Here is a 26,627-nt window from a genome sequence, read left to right on the forward strand (position 1 = left end):
CCACCCTCATGCTAGTCCTCAAGTGGAAGGTCCTGCTGCCCCTCTCTTCCGTGGCCAGCCAGCTTTCTGGTCCAGGTCGTTTCTCCCTCATCCTCTGGCATTGTCCCTAGACAGACAACATGCCCTCCACACTGGGTACCTGTCACAGGGCCCTCATGCCTCTTTGGGGTCTTCCAGCAACCCCCACACTGCACCTGGAACTTCTCTTATGGTATTTCCTCAGCCGCTAGAACCTGTAGCCTCAGAGTGCCTCTCCCTCAGCCTGTCCCTCCCCCCTCCCTCCCCCGGTTTGGACCGGAGGAGAAATTGCCCTTGGCCTCAGTTCTGGGCCTCTGGTGGGCTAGATGCCACCCTCTCCTCCTCTTTACTCCCCACCTGGGTTCTGCCTCCGGCCTAGCTCCGCTGTCTCTGGATGAGTCCAGGGTTTTGCTGACAACTGGCACCCTCAAACTAACTTTCAGACTCACAGACAGGCAGATCCCTTGGTCTCTCCCGCGCTCCCTAGCACCAAACCAGTTAGGACGTGCCCTGCCCAGGCCGGCCGTGGGCGGGGCTGCGCCCGGGGCGGGGTCGCACGCGGGGCGTGTCCTCGCAGGGCCCCGGGCCGAGCATTCTTTACCTTCCGAGCGGTCGCTCCTGCTGTGGCCGCCGGGGCTTGGTACTTCAAAGCGTGGTGGGTGAGTGCTCCGTGGAGCCAGGCTGGAGGGTGTGGGGAGCATTGTGCTGAGTTCCTCTCTCACTGATGTGACCAGGCTTCAACGCTGGCCTCGGGGACGTCCAGGAGACAGAGCCCATACGACAGGGCTGCAGGCTCCTTTCCGGGAGATCGACGCTCGGGCGGGGAGGCTTGAAGTGCCGGGCGGGGAGGGGGAGGGGAGGTCCTTGGACAGGCCTGGCGGTCTCTTCCGTGCGGAAACCCGAAAAGTCAAAGTCTGATCACCCTATTCTTTGTCCCTGGACACCGGTTCCCCCCCTGGGACCGTAGGGCGCGGGGCGGGCAGGGCCGGTGGTGACTTCATCTTGGTGACGCGGGGATTCCTCCTCCTGCCGGCTTCAGTGCCTCACCTCCTCGGTGGGGCGGGTGCTGAGAGCCATCGAGGGCCCAGGGGAGGTCCAGGAGGAGTGTGGGGCGGTTGTGTCCTGGCCGAAGGAGCTATTTCTGGCTGGTCGCAACTCCCACGCCGGCACTTTTTCAGGAAATTCACATTCAGTCCGTTGATTGCGCTTGGCTTAGGTTGCTGGATGAACCAGCTCCCCATAGGTTCTGGGCTTTTAGAGCGTACCCCCTGGGCTTGCATTGTGGTCAGGCCTATGTTTATATCTTTGCCCGCCTCCAGTGAGCATGTATTTGGAGTGGGTCCCATCTCCAAATGGAGTTCTGTAATCTCTTCCATTCCCAGGGGTGGACAGGCAGATCCCTTGATGCATGCTACCCACACCCCCAAGTTTGCATTCTCTGCTCATTGGTGGGGGAGGGACAGCCATGAATGGGTCTGGAGGGTGGGGCACCTGGAGAAGGCATTTGGTCCCTCCCTAGATCGGGCTGGCCAGCAGTGTCCTCTGCCCCACCCTGGTCCAGAAGAAAATAGTAGGGCCTGGCAGTTATGCTTGTTTCCAGATCCGGTGGCTCAGAGAACCATTCTGATCACTGCTTCGGCCATCATAGGAGGAGTTGCAAGATCCCACCTGCCAGGTGAAGGGCAGACCCCCCAGTGATTTTTGACCTGTACCTGCTGGTCCTTCTGACTTACAGAGGTGAGTGCTGGCTGGTGTTTGGGCAGAGCCTGCAGGTGGCAGCTGAGAAGTCCTGCCTCGGTGCCTGTCTAGGGACCTGGCCTGGGGCACTCAGCTGAGGTCTGTACCCTGTCCTCAGTGCAGACACTAGTGTGTCTAGGGCAGGATGTGCCTGGGGGGCTCCTAGGGGAATGGCACATCCACATCTATGGAACTGGGGACCTCCCCCTACAGTCTTGAGGGGAGCCTGATCGCGAAGGCTCCACCTACTGGCGTATTATTGTCCCTGCCCTGGCTGGGAGTAGAGAGCCCTCAGAATGTACCTGAGGGTGGTCTGAGCTCTCCGCTTCACTGTCACATCTGGGGATGGGTATGAGTGGTAGATACCAACCAGCCTGTGATATGGGGCTCAGGGAATGCCGTGGGGGTGGCACTCCACAGGAATGTGCCCTTAAGCCCTGCTGGGGCTTCTTTCCCCCCAGTTGCCAGCAGGAGTGAGTCAGCAGATGGCCAGGGGTCCTCCATGATAACCCAGTATGTGCCTGGCTGTGAGGGGTGTCAGACCTCATCTGTTGTTCAGGAAGTGATTCATGTATGGTTCCTGGGAAGGCTCCTCTTAAGGCAGACAGCTGGCTGAGCGCCCAACTCTGAAGTATCTGGGGACTGCAGCATCTCCTGTCTCCATTGGTTTCTAGCTTTCTTCTTAGTTGGAGGCCTGCTGCTTCAGGCCATCCGACAGCTTCCCCATTCCTCCAGGTCCAGGATGGGTGAGTTCAATGAGAAGAAGGCCACGTGTGGCACCGTCTGCCTCAAGTATCTGCTGTTTACCTACAACTGCTGCTTCTGGGTGAGAAGCGCTACCTCCTTACATCCCTGTTCTTCCTCATCTTGGCGGCCTGGCCTAGGGGCTCAGCCCTTGCCTCCAGACCCAGGCCAGATGTGGTGACCAGTATACACTTCCTGCAGCTGGCCGGCCTGGCTGTCATGGCAGTAGGCATTTGGACGCTGGCCCTCAAGAGTGACTACATTAGTCTGCTGGCTTCAAGCACCTACCTAGCCACAGCCTACATCTTAGTGGTGGCTGGGGTTGTTGTCATGGTGACCGGAGTCTTGGGCTGCTGTGCCACTTTCAAGGAGCGACGGAACCTCTTACGCTTGGTCAGCAGGGCCCCGTGGCACATGGTGGGAGTGGTGGGGCTGGGGATCCCTGGCGTGGATTTCTCAGGGGCCTCTGGTACCTTCTGGGGCTTGCCTGGTTGAATGTGGTACTATAGGCTGCCCCTGTTGAATTCACTGGGACGTACCTCAGCTTCCAGAGAAGCATCAAGAAGCTAGGCAGTCCCAGCCTGTAGTGGCTGTCTGGATTCCTTCTGCTGGGCCTCGTGGGTTGGGGTGTTGGTTTTGTCGTGCTGATACTAGAACCAACTCACTGGGTCCCTGCTCCCTAGTACTTCATCCTGCTCCTCTTCATCTTCCTACTGGAGATCATTGCTGGCATCCTGGCCTATGTCTATTACCAGCAGGTAAGGTCCTAAACAGGCCGAGGGGTATGTCCAGAACATGTGTGCACACAGGAAGGTGATCCCGGGGCTGAATTGGGGCTTATGGGGAGGCAGGTATTCATGGTATCTGGAAACACACGGACTAGGGTTGAGAGCATCACTCATTCCAGGCTGGCCTTGTGATTGCCCATCTGGTTACTCTTCTAGCCTGGTCAGTCCCACAAGGGGTGGGAGGGGAGGTGTTTTGGGGGGAGACTTGACTCCAGCATTGCAATCAGAGGCTTTAGACTTTGAACCTACCCACAGCTGAACACAGAGCTCAAGGAAAACCTGAAGGACACCATGATCAAGAGATATCACCAGGCAGGCCATGAGGGTGTGACTAGTGCCGTAGACAAGCTGCAGCAGGAGGTGGGTGTCCCCTGTAGCCCCCCCCTCCCACTTTCCCAGCATGGTGCTGTGTGCTGGCAGGCTGAAAGGCTCAGCCTCCTGCTTCTTGTAGTTCCACTGCTGTGGCAGCAACAACTCTCAAGACTGGCGAGACAGTGAGTGGATCCGCTCCGGTGAGGCGGACAGTCGTGTGGTTCCCGACAGCTGCTGTAAGACTGTGGTACCTGGCTGTGGCAGGCGGGACCATGCCTCCAACATCTATAAGGTGGAGGTAGGTGGACGCTCAGCAAGGGGCTGGGCTGTCTGGGTGGCCTGGTCTGACAGGGCTGCCCATGGGGAGCAGGCAAGGTCCACCGCCATTATCTGCCTACTAGGGTGGCTGTATCACCAAGCTGGAGACCTTCATTCAGGAGCACCTGCGCGTCATCGGGGCCGTGGGCATTGGCATCGCCTGTGTGCAGGTGCGGAAACTCGGAGGTGACTAGGTGGGAACCCTGGGGTGGCTGGTGGCCCACAGCCCTGTTCACACCTGCCCGGCCCCGTGCAGGTCTTCGGCATGATCTTCACCTGCTGCTTGTACAGAAGCCTCAAGTTGGAGCACTACTGACCCTGGTGCTGGGCCGGGCTGCCAGCCTTGCACTGTGTCCTACCCCTCCACTACTAAGTACTACTGAGTTAGACTGTGGACCGCCAGAGGTAGCTGTCCTCATGCCGTCACCGTGACCCCTGGCGACTCCACCTCAGGGGCAGCTTCAAGTGCCTTTCACTGCATACCAAAGTCCCAAGGCTGGAGGCAGTGTACTTGCCCCAGCCTAAGAAGACGCGGCAGGTATGCCAGTGTTGGGCTAGGCCTGGCTGGTAGAATAGGTAGGGTTTAGAGTATTTGACAAAAGCAAGTGCCTCCTGCCCACAGGCTGCTTCCCTGCAGTAAGTTTGGGGAGAACCTGGGTATGCCACCTACACAGTGGGTGTGAGCAGGTGGGAAGGTAGGGTAGGCACCTTTCACGCCTGCTGCTGGGAACCCTCAGATCTGCTTGCCCTAAACAAATGGGGGAAGCTGGGAGGAACTCCAGCTCCACAGTGTATGCCCTGTCCCCTCCACACTGGCCTCTCTTGCTCCTAACAGCCTCAGCTCTGGCTTTTCACTACTGATAACACTACTGATACCATGCAGATGCTCCACCTTCTGCACACTGTCTCCTGGAACATCTCTGAATGGGGCATGGTTGTTTTCATCCACTGCTGTATCCCACACACCCACAAATGCTCCTATGTAACAGGTGCTCAATAAATGTGTAAACAGTCGAGTCAGCTTCCTGACATGTCCAGAGTAGCTGGAGTACTCACAAGAGTCAAGGGTGGGGAAGCCCAATGGCACAGTTGGGCTGATCTCTGGTAGCTGGAGGGTCTCCAGCTCACTGTGGCCTGGACTTAGCTAGGCAAAGGATTGCCCACACTTAAGAGTCTGTAGACCTGTTGGGGCTGCCCATGTGAGCAGCTGACAACTGGTCCTGAGAAGGTAGCCTAAACTGATCCTATGTTGTTCCCCAACCCCAGTCTTTAGTGCCGGCTGGAGAGGTGGGGCACTATGGCCCTGCTGGATTCCAGCCCAAGGCAAAGCCTCTCTCTTTCTCTGTAAAAAGCCAGGGGTTGGGTGGGACATGCTGTGCCACACACCTTTAATCCCAGCACAAGAGAGGCAGAGGCAGGCTGACTGCTGTGAAGACCAGGTGAGACCCTGCCTCAAAACAATCTCAGAGGGATCAGTGTGTTAGAAAGAAGTGCCCTGGGGCACTTAATGCAGAAACTTAGGAGTCAGGGCCATAAGTGGATATCCTTTGGCCTAGACTACATTTTGTAAATCTGGGTGCTGTTCCACTCCTGTGGGGATTGGGTCAAGGGACAGGGATGCCCAGCTGCTGAGCCTGGGAAGATTCTGGAGACAAGATCCTCAGGCATGGGCGGAGCAGATGGGCTCACAGGCATAAGGCCTTGGGGATACTCAGAGGAGTTGGAAATGGCTCAGAAGTTAAGAGTACTCCTACAATACCTGGGTTTTGTTGGGTGGTGGCGGTACACGCCTTTAATCCTAGCATGAAGGAGACAGAGTTCAAGGCCAACCTGATTGACACAGTGAAACCCTTGTCTTGAAAGTGAAAGGGGGAAAAAAAATCTGGGTTTGATTCCCAGCACCTACACAGCAGCCTATACAGTCTGTAACTTCACTCCAGGAGATCTGGCCTCTGGGTACACAAGTGGTACGAAGACACAAAAAGCAGACAAAACCCCTAAACATAAAAGAATACCCAGAGCATGGGAATGGGGCATTTGGGTGGCCCTCCACACACTCATCATTCCAGATTATACTCCCCAGGCTTGGGCCCTGCCTTGTGGGTGGTGTGGTAGCTTCTGCTCTGCCCACCCCGAACATTGGCAGGAAGAGCAAAGACCCTAGAGCAGTGAGGTGCAGGACTACTTAGTGGACCAAACTGGTCAAGGCCAGAAAAAAAGAAGCAAGCCCCCCCCCCCCCAACTGGACTCCTAAGTCAGGTGAGGGGAAAGACTGGAACCAGGCCAGGCAGCCTCAGAGACAGCACAGATACGGTGTGGAGTCTTACAAATTAAACCTTTTGGTGGTTCTGCAAGTCTTTACTGAGCATTTCTCTCCAGGGCGAGGGCTAAGGGCCACGGCCAAGCACTGCCTCCACCTCCCCAACACCTCAGTTTGAATTCAGCACAAGAGTGCCCATGGCCAGCAGAGGAGGAGAGTAAGCTCCAGCTGTCACTTCTCTAGGGGTGCATAGTTCAGCAGCTTCTCAATCAGGTCCACGTGTGCTAGCAGCATGCGGCGGCAGCAGTAGCGCTTCAGGCCCAGGGCGTCCAGGGCATCCCTGTAAGGAGTAGAGAGGCATGAGGCCGGCTGTGGTCTCGACAGTCTGCATAGGTGACCGCCTCCAGCTTGCCTCTGTTTACTGCTGTAGACAGGGGTTAGCAGGGCATATCTACATAAGTGGAGACTGAAACCTGACAGTGGACCATAGGGAAATGGCATGGAGATTTCTTAAATATGGTTAGGGTGGAGCTAAGTATAGGAGTCCCCAGGTTACACCTATCCCATGTATATGCCCATGTGCCAATCTCTAGCCTTAATGTCCTAAACCCTTATCTGACTTCTGCCAATACTTGGGTTTTAAAATTTAATTTTCTGTGTACATGTATTTTGTATATGTATGCCTGGTGCCCGCAGAAGCCGAAAGGAATTATGGCTTTGTGAGCTACCAAGTGGGTTTTAGGACTTGAACCTGGGTCCTCTAAAAGAACCAGTGCTCTTAACAACTGTACCACCTCTCTAGCCCCATCTGTGCTTTTGGTTCTTGTACACAGGGTTGGGGTAGCTTTATGGGCTTCCAGAATTACTTGGGAAAGCTTAGGAGAACAGTATGGCTTTATCAAGGAGCTGAATTCCAGGTCCCACAAATGGACTCTGAGCAAATGCCACCAACAGGCTGTTGTCTCCCTCCTTGGCTCTGTACTCCCCTCATCCAGGAGAGAGGCTACCCAAACCAAAGAGGTTTAATTTCTCTGGCACCTAGTCAGCTTGAGAGGTTCTTGTCCAGGTAAAGAGGGTCCCAGAAAGCTAGCAGCTACTCCCCCAAGCTGGTGATTGTAGCTGCCCACTAAGCCCCACTGACCTATGGCTTGTGGGAGAACTGGAACCCCTTGGTATTGATACGGAGACCAGAGGTCTGACTATGGGACCATGACTAGTAACTGCAGAAAGAAGGGACAGCACAAGAAGATGCCCACAGAGCCTAAATCTCAGTCTGTCCTGCACTTTAACGGTTCCACAAGGTTCGAAAGCAGACACAGGTCAACAGGAAATAGACTTGAGTGCTCTGCTGCGGATGAAGCGGTGCAGTCACCCAAGGGAAGATGCTCAGAATTTTCCAAAAGGCCAACAGCTTGAAAACCGCTTTCCAAACTTCAGAGAGCCTGGGGATGACACTGAAACCCAGACAGGGTTTCTTTGTGTAGCCTTGAACTCACAGAGATCGGCCTGCTTCTGCCCCCCGGAGCGCTGGGATCACGGGCATGCTCCCACACCCAGCTAATACTGCATGACTTTAATCCCAACATTCGGGAGACAGGCAGGATTTCCGGGAGTTCAAGACCAGCCTGTTTTACAGAACTCCAGGACAGCCAGAGATATTACATAGAGAAACTCTTGTCTCGAAAAACAAAAGAGAACGAGAGAGAGAATCATTTTATCATTCTCCTGGGAATACATCACAGGGTTGGGCTGGAGGACACCCAGAGATTAAAATTCCTAACGTACACTTCCCACTCCCTGACGCAGACTCTTTTCCTTAACCGACCCCACAATCTCTGCCATGCCAACTCTCCCTCCAAAGTCTTCATCATCTACCCCTGGCCCAGGATACCTGAGTCTCACCCCCGGGTCTGCTGCACAGCTCTCATCTCGGCCCTTCAGCTTCACGACCTCAGGCCGACCTTCCCGCCCCGTCCCCCACAGGCCCGCCGCCTCACCCTTCGGTGTACTCGGCCTGCAGCAGACCCAGATAGGCTTCCCATTTGTTGCCGACGATCTTCCCGCAGGTGAAGCAGCGCACTGGGATGATCATGGCGGCGTCTGGCGTGCGAGCTACCGGCAGCAACTTTTCAAGGCCCGGCCCAGGCGCGCCCACAGCGCGGGGCTCCTTCCGCCCGAGCTCCGCCCCTTATGATCCTGAGCCCCGCCCCGCATCTCCCCGAACCCCGCCGCGGCCCGGCCCCCACTCCCGCCGTCACCCAGAAGTGGCGGTGCTCCTGCTCGCACCCACCCGGAGCTCCTAGAGTCTGCCTGCCCGTGGCAGCATCCCGGGAGCCCCCCTCTCCGTGCTGGTACAACCCGTCGCTACGGCGTCCGAGCCAGGCCGAAAGGTACGCGCCGCCGGCGGTTCGCGTTTCTCGTGTCGGTTTGACTGACAGCCGCTTCGCGCAGTGGTGGCGCTCGCAGGTACGGCGGGTCTTCGGGCGGGGGTCCCGCTGGCCCGATCGCGTGCAGACTCGAGCTGAGAGGTGGCAACAAGTGGTGGTGGCGCGGCCGGGGCGGGGGCGGGCGGGCTGCCTTTTGCGCACGGCCGAGGTGGTCTTCCCGCCTCCTGGCCGGGACTCCAAGGGGTCTCGGTTTGGAGTCCTTTACCCGAGGTGCCCCGCCGGAGTCCGGGCCGTGGAGTTCGGGTGTCCTTCCCTTCCGCCGCGCAACCGTCGGCGGCGCGGTGTCCCAGGCTCCGACGGCGGCTTCCCGCGCTCAGCAGTCCTCTCCTTCCCCGAGAAGGGGCTAGAAGAGGCTTTTCCCGCGGAGAGGAGGAGGGCGATGGTCCGGGAATGCGTCGTGGAGGAGGCACCCTATGAGCAGGCCTTTCTCCTGGGCAGTTTGGCTCGGACGTGGAGATTGCCTGAGGGACCGCTAGGGGCCACAGGTCTGCCTCACCTGGAGGTGACCTAAGGACTTAAGGGAGGGGACGAGGTGCTGGTTTCTGGGGAAGTGTGTCACCCTGGCCACAGCGCCTTCTTGCTGTGCCGGGGGCTACTCTTGGGAGGAGCAGGCAGCTTCTAGTGAGAAGTTAGAGAGGCTCCCGAGAGCTTGGAGCCTCTCTAAGAAGTTTGGGGGCTGGGGGGAGTGAAGCCTCGGGGGTCCTAGACATTTGCTAGGTGCCTCGGGGAAGCAAAAACTGTACTTTCCGTCGTTGTAGGGGAGTTCGAGAAGGGTCTCCTGGGTCTTGAGTGTGGATGGTCAGAGCCACTGCCCAACTTGGTGGTTGTGCCCGCGCTGTCACCCAGGACAGGCTCCCTAGCAGCTCTTGCCATCCCCCACGGAGCCACGTGCAGAGCCACGAGCTAGGCGACTTCCCGGTCCTGTCCCCTCCCCCAACATCCTGCCCTGGCCAGAGGGGCAGTGGGGGCCTGTGAGTCACTGTGGCCTGGGCTCAGACTCAGGATCAGGACTGAAGGCAGCTGGTGGCCGGAGGTGAGGGTGGCATGGCAGTGGGTTAGGAGATGGTCTGTAGGGTGGGCCCGAAGGATGGGGTGGAAGGCTCCCGAAGGCTTCTTGGAGGTGGGACCCAGTTCCGTCCTGCCCCTGGAAGCCTTGTTTACTTAGAATTGGGGAGAGAAGCCTGTGCCAAGTTGACATTCCTGGAATTCCTGCGTGTGTGTGTGTGTGTGTGTGTGTGTGTGTAAAGCCCACTAACTTCCAGTGCCTTTTGTGGGTGGTGTCGTCCTCTCCTCCCCTGGTTCCTGCTCCAGCTCCTCGGATTCCCAGAAATGCCCCAGGCTAGAGAACTCCTGGCTGCTGCTTGCCTCCGCTTATCCCTGAGGGGTGTATGGGACAGTAGTGGTGGATGCTGTGTCTGTTCTCTCCAGAGCCCTGGCCAGGATCCCAGGGTCGGCGTCTGCCCCTACTTTTCCTTAACTGTTGTGGGGCTCCCATCTGGGACTGTGGTGAGAGAGATGTGGCTCACTTGTGCCTGCCAGCTTCACTCTTGTTCCCCCAATACAAACTGGCAATAGCACAGTGAGAATGGGTGCTTGGCCTCCCGTAGTGGGTGGAGGGCTCATACGCAGTTTCTAACTTATTTGCCACAGTTCCTGCCAGAGGAGGGGTCACTTCAGGGCAGGGGACAAGGAGGAAACCCGTGATTGAAGTTTTAGCTGCCCAGTCCCTCCCACCCTGGGTGTTGCCCTGAAAACAGCCAGCCAAGAGGGTGCTGTGCTGCGGTCTAGAGCACTGGCCTCGGGTTCAGCTGGCTTTACCCCCGGGACTTAGATGAGAGCCTTAGTTTCTCCGTTGGTAAAGCTCTGGTGGGACCAGAAGCACCCACCTGAGGCTGGCCATGCGCTGGGGGAAGTGACTTCTCAGGAACTTCAGCCTTGTGCCCGCTAGCTTGCTCATGCAGGACAGGACAGTTTATCACCCTATGGCTATGGATGTGAACATACACACTCCTACCTCACTCCCAGGCTGCAGCTACGGCAGACACAATAAATGTGTCTGGTACATTGCTGTCCAGATAGCTCTGGCTGAAACTGATGTGACTAACCCATGAGCCCTTTGGGCTGTTGAGGCTGGGACACTTGGGACCCAGTGCCTGGGGGAGTTCCCAGCATGGCCGGGTAGGAGTGCTTTGTTCACACAGTAAGCATCCCCTGGGTCTTAGTTAGGTCCCTTCTGTTTCCACCGCCACCGGAGCTCTAACAGAGAAATACCTGTGGGTACAAGGCAGGAAGTGGACGGAAGATGCTGTTTGGGGTGGCCAGAGCCCTTTTGCTGGCTTCACACACACAAGGGAGAGGCCTGCAACCCCTCCCTTGGCTCTGTCCATGAAGGCTAGAGTTGTGTCTTCAGTCTCCGGTCAGGCTCCCTGTGCAGCCCTCAGGGCTGCCTCTTGGTAGGAGGTATCAGCCCATTGGACCAGGAATCTGTAGTGCTCCTGCCCAGGGTGGGGTCTAGGCCAGGCACTGGGGCCCCGGCAGGGGCTGAAGCCACAGCAGGAAGGCAGACACCACAGCCTGTTTGTATTGGCACGAGTCTCCTTGCCTCCTCAAAGAAGCCGCCGAGCCTCTCTGCCTCGGGACAGGGTGGGTGGTGCTGTTCTGCTCTCCCTCGTGAGCTAGCTGGGCTAGGAGTGGTTACTCAGGGGTCCAAACAAGCTTCTGGGCAAAGTCATGCTGCCATCCCCACTGAGGGCTCCAAATGCTTTGCTTGCTGGCAACCACTCGCCCCAGGCAGCCGTGGTCAAACTTTATCTAGAGTTTGGGCAGGTCACTTTTTGAGTGGGAACCTTGTCTGGTCAGGTGGGTGTCCACAGTTTTCTTGTGAGCCATCCCCTAGGGAGGGCTTCCCATGTGTATGTACTCTCAACTGAGGAGGTCTTGGAGCCCTGCTGGCAGATGGTTCCTGTGTCTAAACCACCGGGCCAGGGTGGTGAGGAAATCAGCTCTCCTGGCTCAGATGGGGTGGCCTTGCCTTGGCTGTCCACTGTTATTGATCAGCCTGTGGATTCTGTACTTGGCAACAGAAATGGCCCTGGTCCTCACGTGGCTGTCCTGAGGTCTGTTCGATCGATCACTGTTCCTGGTGGTTTTATAGGTAGGGCTTCTGGGCAGGAGAGGGGCGCATGGCTCAGAGGAAAGCATCCGAAATGCTGGGCTCAGTGCAGAAACCAGACTGGCTCTCCTTTGCCCTGAGAAATTTCCTCACCTCTTGGGGAGCCCTTCCTACCCCTTCCTGTTTAGGCCCTGTTAGTTACTTTCTGTTGCTGTGATGAAGAACATGACCAGAGCAATTTGGAGATATATATTTTTTTAAGTTATAGAATGCATTTAAAAAATTTTATTCTTCTTTCATATATAACATCCTCTCTACTCCTCCCAGCTTCTCCCACCTCCCCTCTCCCTAGACCAGGCACAAATCCTTATATCAAGGCTGGATGAGGAAACTCAGTAGGAGGAAAAGGATTCCAAGAGCAGGCAAAAGAGTCAGAGACAACCCCCCCAACTCCCCCTATAGGAATCCCGTAAGAACACCAAGCTACACAACCATAACATATGTAGAGGGCCTTGCTCAGACCCATACAGGCGCCCTGACTGTCGCTTCAGTGGGAGATTTCACCTTACAATCCATTAGGAAGGGAAGTCAGAACAGGAACTTGAGGCCCGGACTGAAGCGGAGGCCAGCGGGGAGCGCTGCTTATTGGCTGGCTCTTCACGGCTCTCTCAGCTTGCTGTCTCATACCCCCCAGGAGCACCTGCTCGGGTCGCCACCTCCCACAAGTATTCTTTCACATCCGCCATTAATCAAGAAAATGTCCTGCAAGCGTGTCTACTGCTGCTTTTAAAGCGTTTTAACTTTCATGTATATAGGTGGCACGCCTGCATGTGTATCTGCATACCGTGTGCATGCCTGGTGCCCGCAGGGGGCCAGAACTAGAACTGGAGTTACAGACGACTGTAAGCTGCCATGAGGGTCCTGGGAATCAAACCTAGGTCCTCTTGAAAAGCAGCCGGTGCTTTTATCTGTTGAGCCATCTCCAGCACCGCCCTCCCCCCCCCCCCTTTTTTTTTTTCAAGGCAGAGTTTCTGTGTGTAGCCTTGGCTGTCCTGGAATTCACTGTGTAGACCAGGCTGGTTTTGAACTCACAGAGATCCCCCTGCCTCTGCTTCCTGAGTGTTGGATTAAAGGAGCGAGCCACCATACCCAGCTTAAAGGCCAATGTGATGGAGGCATTTTCTCAGTTGAGGGCCCCTCTTCCCAGGTAACTTCAGCTGTGTCAAGCTGACAAAGATTAACCAGCACAGCTACCCGAGGGAAGAGAACTGGGCTTCAGGATGGCTGTCCCTGGGTTCTCTTGCATATAGCCCTCAACCTGGCAACTCTGACCTGGTCTCCTCAGTGCCCCGGCTGATGCCCCTGGGGTACATGATGGGGAACTGCAACCCCAGCCCCGTGGCCTGGGATAAAGGTGATGTAGTAGACAGCAGGCTTATTTCTGTACTGCTGGGAGCTCAGCTGTATGTCTCTGCCCCAGGGCGGCAGGCTCAGCTGCAGAGGAGTGGTCTGGTAGCTAACCCCATTGGGGTGATATCAGTATGGATGTTTGGTCCAAGATGTTCTGGTAGGTTCTAGATCTTTCCTGAGCCCTGTGGCCCCTCTCTCTTCTTGGTGCCTAGACACTCGTGTGTGTTCATGGCCTCTTACATGCGTAAGGCCAGGGGCCAAGGGTCGCGAGCTTTTTTTTTTTTTTTTTTTTAAGGAGATCAGCTGCCAGTTGCTCTCTAGATAGAGCCTGCAGGCTGTAGTTAAGCCTCTGCTGGGTTGCGAGTGTGGTTCTTACCCCCGCCCCCCCCCCCCCCGCGCCCCAGCGCTGTCTCTTTCTTGGGGTCCGGACATATCAAAGAAAACTTAGGGGGAATGGCAAGATAGAGGGTTGAGGTAGACTTCAGGCTGAGCAGGCCCTTCCAGGCATGCTTCCTGTACTCTGCGGAGGTCCCATGCACCCACAACTCAAAGACTGAGGCCCTGAGCTTGCAGCCTTGCGGGCTGGAGTTGCAGTTCCCCACGGTGCCCTCCGGGGGGCAGCAGTAGGCTTGTGCAGTGAACCTAGGTGCTGGGCTGGGAGCTGCAAACCTGGCATCTGGGGTTTCCACTAAGATGCAGCCCCTTTAAGAGTGCTCAGCTCTGCCCACGGATAGGCTTCGTTTTCCTCATTCCTCCCTCTACCTCCTCTGCCGCCTCACTCAGGGACCTTTAGCAAAAGCTTTTCCTTGTTCTGCCTTCCGTCCTGTTGTCTGAGCTACAGATCAGGTGGGGATCCTCGGCCCTGTGTTAGTCCCTGGCCCACACTTCGGGGCTCTCATGATCTGAATCCTTTGGTAGGGTTGGTGCTCAGAGATTGGAAAATGGCGCCCAGCAAGGGGCTATCATCTCCCCATCCTTGATTGATGGGTTAGTGTGTATCTGGGCACATCTGCAAAGTGCCACTTGCCGTGTGCTTGCCTGCTTGGGATGAGGTGGTGTTTGTTCGTCACAGGCTGATTCTTCCTGAGCCGGTCAGAGTGAAATTCCAACTCCCTGGTTCTGTTAGAGAGAGTTGCGGAATGGCGCCAGTGGGACTCTCAAAATGGCCCGTGCCTACGATAGAATTTGGCCTTGCTCCCACCACCTCTAGGAGAATGGACTGGACCGGAGGCTGAGCTGATTCAGTGAGCGAGCCAGTGGGCCAACAGGGGGCCACCTGGGTTTCTTTGGCGTCTCTCCTCTGCTACTTCGGTCCTCGAATTCTCTTTTTAAGTTAGACAAACCTCATGGACACCTCACCCTCTGAGGCACCACGGGCTCCCTAAGGCGCTGGAAAGCCAAGTTGCCACCAACAGCAATTGGGTCACCTCTTTGCTCAGGGCTTTGCACATCGTTGGTGTGGGTGGGCAGCGGGCCTGTTGGATGTGGCCTGGGGTGTAGGTTTGGAACCGAGAGCTGCTGTGGTCTCATTCCCGACACAGTCCCTTCCAACGCCCCCCCTGTCCTTCAGCTGCATCTTCCACGAAGACCCCGGGAGGGTAACGGGGAGGCGGGGGCCCGGGGTCGCTGCGATTGGCCGGTGGCGCGGGGTCCTCGAGGGGCGGGGCCGCGCTGGATTGGTCGGGCGCGCGCGGGGCGCAGCGGGCCGCCCCGCAGGTGTCTGGCCGCGGGGTGGGAGCCAAGCCGCGCGCCCGCTGCTACGGCGGGGCCGGGGAGGGGCGGGAGCCCGCCGGTGTGGTGTGGTGCGGATGGGGCGTCCAGGGGCAGCGGGCGCGGAGCGCTGACAACAGCCGCAGCCAGTGATTCTGGCGGCGGGGGCCCAGCCTCCCCAAAGCGATGCGCCGCTCCAGCACGGACGAGTCTACATACCGGCGCAGCCCTTCCCCGGAGAGCAAGGAGCCGGGCTTTGCGCGCGGCGGCCCCTTTCGGCGCTGCAGCAGCTTGTACGGGCACGCGGGCGCCGGGGACGCCGGGGATGCGGGCGGCGGCTTCTTCGGCCTGCACACGAACCCCGGCCCCAAGGCGGCCCAGGCACGCTACACGACGCCCAAGGGCAACAAGTATGTGGTCTTCTACCTAGACCTCTCCTTCATCTTCCTTCTAGAGCTGAAGCGCTGCAGCATGGCGCGCGGCTGCCTCCAGGGCGTCAAGTACCTCATGTTCGCCTTCAACCTGCTCTTCTGGGTGAGTGTGGGGACCTGAAGGACCCGGGTTCGCTGCTCTCCCAAGAGCCCTCTCCTCGCTTCTCCTCTGCTGTGGAAACAGGGTGTGTGCGCACGTGCTCACAGGACCGGGCACTGCCAAGCTTTCCCTCCCCTGGGCTCCAGGCTAGAACTGATCAAAGTCTCTGCGCCGAGCCATGGGTGCCTTCCTCAGCCTCCTTCCCATCCTCCCTCTTCAGCCTATGTCCTTGCCTCGCCCCTTTAACACTCTGCCCCTCTGGGAGATTGACCTATCAGATTCTGGTCCCCAGCTGGTTCCCAGGATTCAGAAGATTAAGGGTATGTGCACTGTCTGATTACGGCCTACGGAGGTATCCCAGATGCTGGTCAGGGACTCTCACATGGGTGGCACCTGGCTTCCTGCCACCTCAGCAGAGACTCTTAACTTTTGCTGGGGTATGCCGTGGTTGCTCAGACAATGGGTAACACTCAGTTGGGGTTGCATGATGATAGAGCAGAAGATGGCCCCCTCCAGTGTGTGTGGAAGACAGTTTGCACACCCTCACCCCCCTGGAGCCGGGCAAGTATCATATCTGATTGCCACCTGGTGTTGGGGTTTGGCTGAGCCTGGAGCCTGAGTGGAGGATACTGGTTTGGATTAGAGGTGACCCTTTGTTACCTGAACGTGGCCTGGACCTTCACTTACTAGCTGGAACCCTTGGTGAATGGTGCCCAAGGTCATTCCATACTCTACTTCAGTTCCTGAGCCAACTTTCTGGGAGTGGGTGTGCGCCACCGAGGATGAGGGGTGTGGTTGGGAGTGAGGGAGTACATGCAGCTTGAAAGTGAGAGGATGAGGGGCATCACTGGGATCCCCACTTGCTCCCCCTTTGCATGCAGTCCTGTTCAGGTCAAATGTGCAGAAACCTGGGTCCGCTTACCTCACCTCCCTTTTCTTATACTCCTGGCCCAGGGCAGGAGCTGGGATTTGCTGGGACCCTGCCCAGGGAGGCTGCTGCCCTACCGATCCCATCTCCCTCAACCCCCATCAAGAGCTCTCTGCCAGAGGCTCTTGGGAGGGATGGTCCCAGATCTGGGTGTACTCAAACCAGGTGGGCATCAGGGATAGCTGTGGGCTGAAGGTGTAAGCAGCTCATGTAAGGTGAATGCTTCCGTTTGAAGGACTTCAGTGGGCACCAGTGTGTGTGGTCAGTGGCGACTGTGGTTGGCAGGGATGGGATGTCCCTGACATTGTGACAGTGGGGTGAGGAGGGGAATGACTACAGGCAACAGTATGACAGGTGGGAAAAGCCCACTGCAAATGACAGTGTGACAGGTGGATGAGTGTAACCTTATGACCAGACCTGACAGCTGTAGGTCCCTATGATGGTAGCAGCTAGTGTAGGTGGCAGAAGGGGGTTAGCAGGCAGGAGTGTGGGGGCTGGGCAGCCTCTGGGGAGGCTGAGGCGGCTGCATTCATTGCCCTCTTCCTGATCTGGACACCTGGCCACAGGGGGAAGGTCCCACCTGCTACAGAGCAGGCGCATGCCACTGACCACTGGATGACATCCTCTACCGGAGAAAGAAACAATGAGTATCCCCGTGGGACTCTTCTGGGCTGAACTAGGTTTAGTTCCCTTCTGTTATCCACATGTACCTCCAGCCTTGCATACAGGGGCGCATGCCTCATTATCATTGTGGCTTTTTCCTCCAGCTTGATTCCCAGTGAAGGGGTAGAGGCAGCCACGTGAAGGGTGCTGTGAACAGCGTGGCTTTGCCTAGAAGTGCTGGGCTTGGCAGAGTCCATCTGGGCTAGCAAGTGTGACAGTCCATCCATCTGGCCTGCTTAGTATGATGCCAGTCTACCTTGTCCTTGGCATCTGTGAACTAAACTCCCCTCCTGCTGGTGACAGGCTATGGTGGGAGGGCCAGGGCACCCCTACTGGAGACCCTGACTCCTCTGCCAGACTTTGATCCCCACTTGGCACTTATAATGTAAGATCAGCAGACAGGACCCCAGCCTCTGCCACATGTCCTGCCTCAGTCTCCCTATTAGACTTAACCAGGCAACTGGAGTGAGAGCTGCACTGACCCCCTAGATCTGTGTGGCAACCAAAGGAGCCCTTGCCTTCCTTCAGCAAACAGGTTCCCACTGGGCAGTGATGCTCAGTTCTTAGGGTGGTTGCCCAACCTGCTGTTGAGATGTGCACAGGATAAGGACTAGCTGGTTGGGGCTGGGAGTGCCTCAGGGAAGTGGCCCTTGAACACAGTTGAGTGGGTAGGTGGTATTGGGTGCTGGTCACTGGCAGTAAGGGGGTGGGGCTGAACAGCCCCTGGCACCCCTGTCTCAAGCCTCTGAGCCTGCACTGTCAGCTGGGCTTCTGCCAGCAAAGCTCTTCCTATAATGGAAGTTGAGGTCCCCTGGGATCAAGGGGAGCCAGAGGAGCCTGGTTCTTCCTGCCTCCTCTCTCCTTTGCCCTCCCCTACCCTGGGCTCACAGAGCATCTGTCTTCCTGGGCAGCTACTGTGGTAGAAGGGCTAGTGTGATTGGGACTGAACTCCTCAGTAAGGGAAGGACCTTTCTGTGGTTCTTCTGTGTCCTGGTGCTAGAGATGCTAGCCAGGCCCGAACCATGTGCTTGGCTCCTCCCACACACGTACCACCAGTATGAGGCCCTTCCTCTAGGGCTTTCAGGCAGGTGTCCCTCCCCATTCCTCAGTGTAGCAAAAGGTATGGCTGTTCCCTGCATGGAATGGTCAGTGTCTGTTTGGGTGAACAAGATGGAGGTTGGAGTCATGCCTGCCACCTAGATACTGTGTGACCTGAGAAAATCCTATATTCTTGGGGTCTCAGACTCTCCATCTTGACCACACTGGGTCATGCAAGGTGATCCAAAAGTATATGGATTGGGGTCCCTCAGCTCCCCCTCCCCCAGGTGGCCTGTGGTGACCTTAGATGGATGAGCAGCTGGGCAGAGGCCCTGAGCTGGAGGAGGTTCGGGAGTCAAGCTCCACCTGTCTGTCCTTCATGGAGGGGACTGGGTCCCCACCCAGGCCCTGCTCTGCCTGGGCTGTCACCATTGCAACCTCAGGACCTTGCCTTATGCTGTCCCAAAGGAAGGGCCTGCCGGGCGCAGGGATCTGCCTCCACACTGGCAGGAAGACGCAGGGCACATGCCTTGCTGGGCTCTTGGTTGTCTGTTGCCCTTGCTGAGTTGAGATGGTTTCTGATGGACAGTGATCCTGTTGTTGGTCTCTGGCACTTTTCAGTCTGGTGGATGAGGGGACCAGGAAATGGCAAAAGGCTTTGTGTCCAGCTCCTTGGAAGAACAGGACACTCAGGGACAGAGAGACCTCTTTGCTTCCTCTAACAGCTTATATTTGTGATAGGGGTGGCAGGGACTTGCCCAATGCAGGAAGCCATGGTCTTGTTTGTTCTTTGAGGTGTTGGCTCTGGCAATGTTCTGAGTTGGGAGAAAACAAATTACATTTTTAAAGTATTCTGAGACAGTCTCACTTATCCTAATCTTTCCTTACTTAGGATGGCAATGAACTCCTAACCCTGCTGCTTCCACCTTTCAAGTTCCAGGAATACCGGAGTGCACCACCACACATGGTTTATGTGGGGCTGGCTATCTACAGCAGTGCATGCTTGGCAAACACTCTACTAACTCATCTACATCCCCAGGCGTCCATTCAATTTTAAGTGCACAAAGTCACCCTACTGGGATAACCAACATCCCAGCCAAGATGGGGAAGGTTCCTGCCAGGCTGGCAGGAGAGGGGTTTCTGGACATGGTCTTGGCTTATTCAGGGGTGCCCAGCCCCTCCACCTACACCTCCACCAAAGATATGGCTGGTTGCCCGGCCATCTGCTACATTAAGCTATATGGCTGGAGGGGTGGTGGGTAGAGGCTTGTTGGCACCTACCCTCTGTGGACCTGGACAAATAAGCATATTTGTTGGGCACCCAGTACCATATGGCACTCAACCTGAGGCTGATCCATGGGGCTAGAGGCTAAGGCACCTGCTGCTCACAGATTTGGGTGGTGCCTGGGTGACAGCTCATTACATCTCTCAGGGACTGTTGGGCATTTCAGCAGAGTGCCTAGCAGTTGGCTGAGATGGGCTGTGCTTGGGACCAGGAATGCTGCATGAAGATCAGCCAGAAGGCTAAGATGGAGGATCACAGTGGCAGGAGGTCCTACTCCTGAATGATGTTGCCAGCTACTGTCTTTCAGGCGTCCAGGTTCTCTAAAGACTGCTGTGGGGAGCAGGCTCTGTTCCCCACCAGGGCTTCTGTGTAGCCTGGGGTCACAGCTGCAGAGGCGTGAGCCAGCAGTGGGAGGTGGTCTATTTCAGGAGATGGGGCTCAGGATGCTGGGGGAACATTGTAGATTTGAGGTGGGAGGGGTCTTAGCCCCATCTCCAGTTTTGATTGAGGACAGACCTTGCTCTAGGCCTCCAGGGCTCAGCCCTGAGTCCTGCCTTTCTCATCTTCTGAGTCTAATGGGCCCATTTTCTCTTGAGCTTTGAAGCTGTAATTTTCTTGCCATAATGTTTTAAAAGCTGCATGCACCAAAACATTTTCAAAATTACAAGTACAGTGCTCTTACCACATGCACGATTTCATTAGTGCACCCATGCATGTGGCCTTGGCTTAGGCTGAGAGGGTTGGCCCCCTGGGATGGTGGCGGCTCTGGATGTGCTGCTTGTGTGTGGCAATGCATGTGACACCACTGGGTGGCAGTGGGGAGCACCTGGACTGGTGTTTGTCACAGTAAGGGTGACAGACTATGTGGCGGTGAGTGGATGTCTTTCCAGCGGTCTCTGGGTGGAGGGAAGCACGTCTCGCCATGTCAGTGGAGACTGTTTCTCTTCTGGGTGTGGGGTCCCTTCCTGCCAGTCCTGTCCTGGAAACTGTCCCTTCCTGGTCTCCTGGAATGGGCCATCTCCCCCCACCCCTAATGGTTCCAGCTGCTTTGCACAGCAGTGTCCTCCCCATGCCCTCTGGGTCCCGTGGGGCCAGGGGCGCTCCAATAGCTCACTTTCCTGCTGACGTGAGCCGTCTGCTGTCCTTGGAAGGCAGAGGCGGATGGTGCAGACAGTTTGGGTCTTAGTGACATTTATTGCTGTTGTACCAGCATCTCCCTCCTGTTCAAGGTCCTGCCATTATAAGCATGAGTGCTCAGCTTGGAGGTGACCTTTCCAGATGTGACTCATTTGGGGTCATGGCGCCTCTGGGGCAGTGTTATTCCTGAAGTCATCCCTGTGGGTTGGTGTCTCTGAGGCCTCTTGCTACTTTTGACTTCCACCTCTTCCAGGGCAGGTACCGTGTGGAGTGAAGGTGGGGAGTCCTGCTCTCCTGCTCTCCTGCTCTTGGTAATTCTGATCCAGCCCAAGGTAGCAAGCAGGGTATTACTTCTGCCTAGTAGTGAGTGCCATGGATGTCCTTCCATAACCTGTAAGTCACCCTACTGGGTCCTGGAAGACCTCATGATGCTTGGAAACTGCTGGAGACCATGAGTCTTGCCCTGCTTGCCATGGCCCTGGAGAAGCTTCCTACATCCAGTAGCCTTGTGGTTGGTGATTCTCTGACTTTCACCTGACCAGATCTCCATTAGGGGGACTTCCCCTCACAGGCTGAATGGGGGTACCCAGCCCATCCAGCTGCCTTACCTGGTAAACACCACAGACAGCGCCACCTCTCAGCCACTGCAGCCCTGCAGGGCTCCCTCCCACCTCAAAGGAGGCCTCTCTGTAGACTGGCTCACCAGAGCTGCCATGTAGCCGTGAGGATGGAGCTCTCAGGAGAAGGCACCCAGGGCATATGCACACCTTTCTCTGGCAGGTTCCCTGAACCTTCTCCAGGGTCCAGAGCTTCCCATATGGGCAGCCTTTCTAGGTCCCTTGCATCCCGATGACTCCACAGTAATGTCTCCAGGAGCGACCTGGAACTCAGAACCTTAGGTCAGAGCCTACACTGTGGGCTCCTGTGCCATGTCCTGTCCAGTTTTCTGTTGGGCTGCCAGGCTTTTTCCCATCAGCTGTTGATCCATCCCCAGCCTCCTGGAATGCATCTTTCCTCCTCCCAATTTGACAGAGCCCAAGGCTTCCTGTGAGCTTGAGACCATAGTTTCCCTCACCCAGGGCGGCCCTGTAATCTGAGGAAGACTAGATGTCCTTGTCACCATGCCATGATGAGTCCTCTCTAGCGTCAACAACCACATGTCTTCCTTCCCTGCTTCCTATTTTTCTGATTTTTAAAAAATGAGTGATGAGAGCCTGGTGTGGTGGCATTCACCTTTAATCCCAGCACTTGGGAGGCAGAAGCAATTGGATCTCTGAGTTCAAGGCCAGCTTGGTCTACAAAGCAAGTTCCAGTACAAATAGGGTTACACAGAGAAACCCTGTCTCAAACAAAAATAAAAAGTGATGAAACTCAGTGAGGTGCTCTGTTGAGATCTTCTGGTTGGTACCACGGAGCTACTGTAACCTGACTATGAGCAGAAGTGTTTCTAGACAGGGCTTTTCCCTGCTCGGGATTATGGGTAGGTCTGGGTCACTCAACTGCCATGGCCCCCCTAGGGTATGGGGAAGGAAGGTGCACGGTAAGAGGGCCAGAGGCGATTTGGTCCCTTCTGACCACACACATGGGATGGTGGATGCTTCCTGCAGGGCATCTAAAAGCATGGTCTCACTGGCCACTGTCAAAAGGGAGGAGGGAAAGGACTTGAGGAGTGGTACTCTGCCATAGGAATTAAGCTGTCTTTGGTAGTTCCCAGGCTGACAATGTTGGCCTGAGTGCTTGTGGGTGGGAGCCTTGCCCTAGGGGTCAGGAGCCCTGCAGTCACCTCAACCTCTCTCTCTCTCTCTCTCTCTCTCTCTCCCCATTGCTGTGGTCCTAGCTGGGTGGCTGTGGCGTCCTTGGTGTTGGCATCTGGTTGGCTGCCACACAGGGAAACTTTGCCACCCTATCATCTTCATTCCCATCCTTGTCGGCTGCTAATCTACTCATCGTCACCGGTACCTTCGTCATGGCCATCGGCTTCGTGGGCTGCATTGGGGCCCTCAAGGAGAACAAGTGCCTACTGCTCACCGTGAGTGTGTTGGGTCCCTCTATGTGGCTCTCCATGCCATCAGCTCCACCTCTGGGGCCTGTCCAGCACCAGGTCTCTGTGGGTTCTTCCAGGCCAGGTGGGGCTAAAGGGGTTGATCAAGAGAACACAATACAGCTGGGTCTGTGGGCTGAGGCAAGAGGAGCATGAGGTCCAGGCTGGTCTGGGGCACAGAGTAAGACCCCATCTCTCAAAATAAGGTTAAAAGTGGGAGGGGACTCTAGAGATGGTTCAGGGGTTAAGAGCACTGATGATCTTCCAGAGGACCTGGGTTCAATTCCCAGCACCCACATGGCAGCTCACAACTGTAACCCCTGTTCCAGGGGATCCAACATCCTCACACAGACATACATGCAGGCAAAACACCAATGTATATAGATAAACTATAAAGTTTAAAGGGGAGGCATTGGGAATATAGCCTAGAAAAATGTGTGTACGATATGCATGAGGCTGTGAGTTTGAGTTTCAACACCACATATACAAAACAAACACCATACCAGAGCTTGGAGGGACTTCTCTTGACAGGACCACGAACTTAGGCATAGCCACAAGGGCCTTTACTATACTGTTCTGAGGCTCATCCTTGCGGTGGCTCCATCCAGGCTTCTTGTCCTGGACCTGCCCCTGCCCCCACCCTCTGTGGCACTCTCAGCACCATTTGGCCTTGGGAATATATTTATGGGGAGGAAGCTATTTCTTCCTCCATAGTTTATAAAGTTAATCACAGGTAATTAGAAAAGGATTCCTGGAGGCTCTTACAAATTAGTGTGCCTGGCAGAGGCCTCGAGGGGCATGGCAGGTGGACTGAAGCCCCATGTTAACAGGATTTGAATGGCTCCTTTCTCCTTCCTGGGGTAGGATTTTGCTCAGGGCAATTCCTTGTAGAGACAAACTGTTCCCCCCTCCCCCCACTCCTTTAGTGGGGTACTGCAGAATGTTTATAGGCCTTTGATAAGTGGTATTTGGAATCTCTTTTAAATTCCCAAATTGTAGCTGGGAATGGAGCTCAGCTGTAGAATACTTGCCTAACATTTATCCCGGTATGGGGGGATGGGGAGAGTCCCAGATAGAGATGTCAGGCCAGGAGCCCGGGGAATAGAGACAGACACCCACATGGGGGTAGAACCCAGGCCCGCAGACCCCTTAGGCGCAGGGGGACAGTCTGGCCTGGCCCTGAGTTCCGTGGGGTGGTGGACGCTCTGAGGCTCCCCAGCAGGGCTGTGACTAAGGGACATGTTCTTTACAGTTCTTTGTGCTGCTGCTGCTGGTGTTCCTGCTGGAAGTCACCACTGCCGTGCTCTTCTTCGCCTACAGTGACAAGGTATGTTGCCGCGAATGGACAGCACATGGAGAGTGCAGAGAGACCGTGCGAAGCCACAGCGACCTGTGTTGTATGGGTGGGACAAGAGTGCTTGGCCAGGGCCCCCTAGTGAGTGCAGGTTGCCGAGTGTGCCCTGCCCCAGTCACCCCCCCGCTGCGTACTGTGAGTCCTGGGTTGTTTCCCATACCCATCTGTCTGGCCACACAGTTGGAGGTGTGTATTGACATATTTTAGGGCCTTGGGTTACAGCTCGTGCTATGTTCCCAGATCCTGTGTCTTTGATTTTCCCATAGGACCTCCTTTCTGTAAAGCACCTCTGGACTACAGGAGGCTCCCTGTACAGGCTGGAGTTGCCCTCCTTAGTGCCCTAGTTCCTTTCCTGGAGATCTAGGAATGGTGCCCACACCCTCAGCTGTAGAGCAGACATGCCTGCTTGTCCTAGCAAGTAGACTGCAGTCCTCCCCCAGCCAACACGGGAAACCTAGAGATGATAGGGCAAAGGCCTGCACCAGGATCCTTGGAGCTTCAGGGAGGACACAAGCCTGGGCTTGTACCCTGTGTATAGTAGGGAAACAGGCAAGAGTTCAGGGGGAAGGGGGCATGGGGCATCGATGAGGAATGGTGTCCTGCCTTGGACTGAAGTGGAGGGTATTCACTGATGACCTGTTAACAGATTGACAGTTATGCACAGCAAGACCTGAAGAAAGGCCTGCATCTGTATGGCACACAGGGCAATGTGGGCCTTACCAACGCCTGGAGCATCATACAGACCGATGTGAGGCTTGGGCAGCCTTCTTGGTATGGTGGGACAGGCTGGCAGGGGTGGGTGTTGTGGCTACCTCTCCACCTGCACCTTTGCTTTCTTCCTGCTCCTAGTTCCGTTGCTGTGGCGTCTCCAATTACACTGATTGGTTTGAGGTATACAATGCCACTCGTGTGCCTGACTCCTGCTGTCTGGAGTTCAGTGACAGCTGTGGGTTACATGAACCTGGGACCTGGTGGAAGTCGGTAAGAGCTTTTCCCTCCTCTGGTGGGTGGCTGCGGGGATGTGGTCCCCCAAGTAATCCTGACTCTCTTGTAGCCCTGTTATGAGACAGTGAAGGCCTGGCTCCAGGAGAACCTGCTAGCTGTGGGCATCTTTGGACTGTGCACGGCACTGGTGCAGGTGAGCTCAGCAGGGCAGGGCTTGGGGCTCCTGACCAGAGAGCACAATGGCAGAGGACTTGTTTTCAGAAGTCTGTGACCTGTGTAGTAGGTAGCAATGCAGATTTTTAAGAAGCTGGTATCTCAGAAGTTCACTAGGGGAGGTGACCTTTGGTATCTTGTGGACCAAGTGCTGCCCACTGGGAGTACTGACTCCCTGGCAGCCAGGCTGCCATATTGGTTGGTAGTGACAGAACTTCCCAGTGCAGAGTGAGGGTGGTACTTGAGACCTTGCTGTCCTCCTCTCCTAGGTTCATAGCCATCTAGAGAAGTGTTGAGGATTGGCAGTGTGATGCTCCAGGCTAAGTGGGACAGACCTATAATCCACCTGGCAGATACTCAGTTGGCTACAGCTTGGACAACTGGGTACAGTAGGATACGTGGCAGGGCTTAGACCAGGTGTGGAGAGGGGTGTGACCTAATGTATAGAGCACAACTTAGCCTGGGGATGAGTTACACAAATAGGGTGATACTAGGCTGTCCCAGGAAGCCCAATCTGAGTACAGTCAGGGCACCACTGAAGACCAGGCCCTCTGCCTATGGGCAAAGGCCTGTGACCTCTTGTCTCCACAGATTCTGGGCCTCACCTTCGCTATGACCATGTACTGCCAGGTGGTAAAGGCGGACACCTACTGCGCATAGGTCTCACAACCTCTGCTTCTCTGCCAAAGGACCTGCCGAAGGGGAGATGTCCAAACCCGCTTCCCATGCAGGACTTGGTGCTCGGCTGCATGCAAGGGGAAGAGCTTGAGGCCAGAGCACCCAGGATCCATCCCTGCACCTGAAGGGCCTCTGCGTGGGTGGCTACAGAGTTACCAGATTATAGGGTTGGTGCCAAGTGGCACCCAGGGCTAAAGGCCCAGGGAACTTTGACACTTTTATATCCATGTATACTCCAGTGTTCACACAGGATGGGGTCCCCAGCCTTGTGCGGACAGATGCCAGGCTTGGAGGGCAGGCCCAGGCTGCACAAGGTCCACGATGGTACTGGTGCTCCAGGCAGGGCCAGGTCCAATGATCCACATTCCATGACAGTATCGTGGTCCCAGATGCATCTTAATAAAGTATGTGGGCAGTCCCTGTGTGTAGCTGGACACACAAAGGTTGTACAGCCACAGACTTCAATCGAGGAAGTTCTTTCATTAGCCAAGGGTCAGCAGAGGTCAGGGGAGCACTACTGACCTGTTTTTGTTGGGGCAAGAGATGGCCCCTGCCCTCTCCCATTTCTGCTGGGATAGCTTAGGTACTCTTGTATCTTTCTCCTAATGCCTCTGCTCCTGGTTTAGTCTGCGTAGACTGCAAATTGCAACACTGGAAGACAGAGCCTTTGCCACTGGCCAGAGTTAGAGCATCAAGCCACCATCAAGACAAAGGCAGTGTGTTCTTAACTAGAGGGAAAGGAGAGCCACAGGTGAGGGCCTCTGACTAGAGGCTGATACTCTGGGGGTTCAGGTTAAGGTGAGCACCTCCCAGGAGCACCCTCAGGAGGCATCTGACTCCCAATCCCCATGTTCTGCTGTCTTGAGGGGCATGTTCCATGACAGTTCCTTAGGGGTCATCATGACTCTCACACCTGAGTGTGACATGTAACAGAGAGAATTTGATCCAATTATCTGTA

The 26,627-nt window shown here is 55.9% G+C and overlaps 4 protein-coding genes across 9 annotated transcripts in view; 2 read left to right on the plus strand and 2 right to left on the minus strand.

The window, feature by feature from the left end:
- The first annotated feature begins 548 nt into the window (after positions 1–548).
- Cd151 (CD151 molecule (Raph blood group)) lies at positions 549–4,931 on the plus strand. 2 transcript variants are annotated; one of them, XM_021646234.2, is made up of 9 exons: positions 549–677; positions 1,619–1,755; positions 2,491–2,581; positions 2,701–2,892; positions 3,183–3,257; positions 3,543–3,647; positions 3,739–3,897; positions 4,001–4,087; positions 4,174–4,931. In XM_021646234.2, the coding sequence occupies exons 3-9, from the start codon at positions 2,498–2,500 to the stop codon at positions 4,231–4,233; spliced, it is 762 nt and encodes a 253-aa protein (XP_021501909.1). In that variant the 5' UTR covers positions 549–677; positions 1,619–1,755; positions 2,491–2,497; the 3' UTR covers positions 4,234–4,931. The 2 variants fall into 2 exon arrangements, with proteins under 2 accessions (XP_021501909.1, XP_021501911.1); XM_021646236.2 differs by having other exon boundaries at positions 600–677; positions 1,667–1,755.
- A 1,323-nt stretch (positions 4,932–6,254) lies between these two features.
- Polr2l (RNA polymerase II, I and III subunit L) lies at positions 6,255–8,307 on the minus strand. The gene is made up of 2 exons (XM_021646204.2): positions 8,175–8,307; positions 6,255–6,517 (listed from the first exon to the last, which is right to left on the minus strand). The coding sequence occupies exons 1-2, from the start codon at positions 8,267–8,269 to the stop codon at positions 6,409–6,411; spliced, it is 204 nt and encodes a 67-aa protein (XP_021501879.1). The 5' UTR covers positions 8,270–8,307; the 3' UTR covers positions 6,255–6,408.
- A 60-nt stretch (positions 8,308–8,367) lies between these two features.
- On the plus strand, positions 8,368–26,134 carry Tspan4 (tetraspanin 4). Of its 5 annotated transcripts, none has more exons than XM_021646203.2 (8): positions 8,434–8,567; positions 15,311–15,390; positions 22,276–22,467; positions 23,732–23,806; positions 24,480–24,581; positions 24,683–24,814; positions 24,888–24,971; positions 25,583–26,134. In XM_021646203.2, exons 2-8 carry the CDS (start codon positions 15,328–15,330, stop codon positions 25,649–25,651), a joined length of 717 nt encoding a protein of 238 aa, XP_021501878.1. In that variant the 5' UTR covers positions 8,434–8,567; positions 15,311–15,327; the 3' UTR covers positions 25,652–26,134. The 5 variants fall into 5 exon arrangements, with proteins under 5 accessions (XP_060238718.1, XP_021501878.1, XP_021501876.1 ...); XM_021646201.2 differs by having other exon boundaries at positions 8,504–8,643; XM_021646202.2 differs by lacking the exon at positions 8,434–8,567 and adding an exon at positions 9,516–9,657.
- Positions 21,654–26,627, minus strand: part of Chid1 (chitinase domain containing 1) — a 43,939-nt gene continuing 38,965 nt past the window's right edge. Inside the window, exon 13 of the mRNA XM_021646197.2 lies at positions 21,654–22,570. Within this exon, the coding sequence (XP_021501872.1) occupies positions 22,487–22,570 (84 nt within the window). The 3' untranslated portion in view covers positions 21,654–22,486. The remainder of the gene's footprint in view (positions 22,571–26,627) is intronic.

Source organism: Meriones unguiculatus, chromosome 1 (genome assembly GCF_030254825.1).
Source record: "Meriones unguiculatus strain TT.TT164.6M chromosome 1, Bangor_MerUng_6.1, whole genome shotgun sequence".
In the NCBI taxonomy this organism is placed as follows: domain Eukaryota; kingdom Metazoa; phylum Chordata; class Mammalia; order Rodentia; family Muridae; genus Meriones; species Meriones unguiculatus.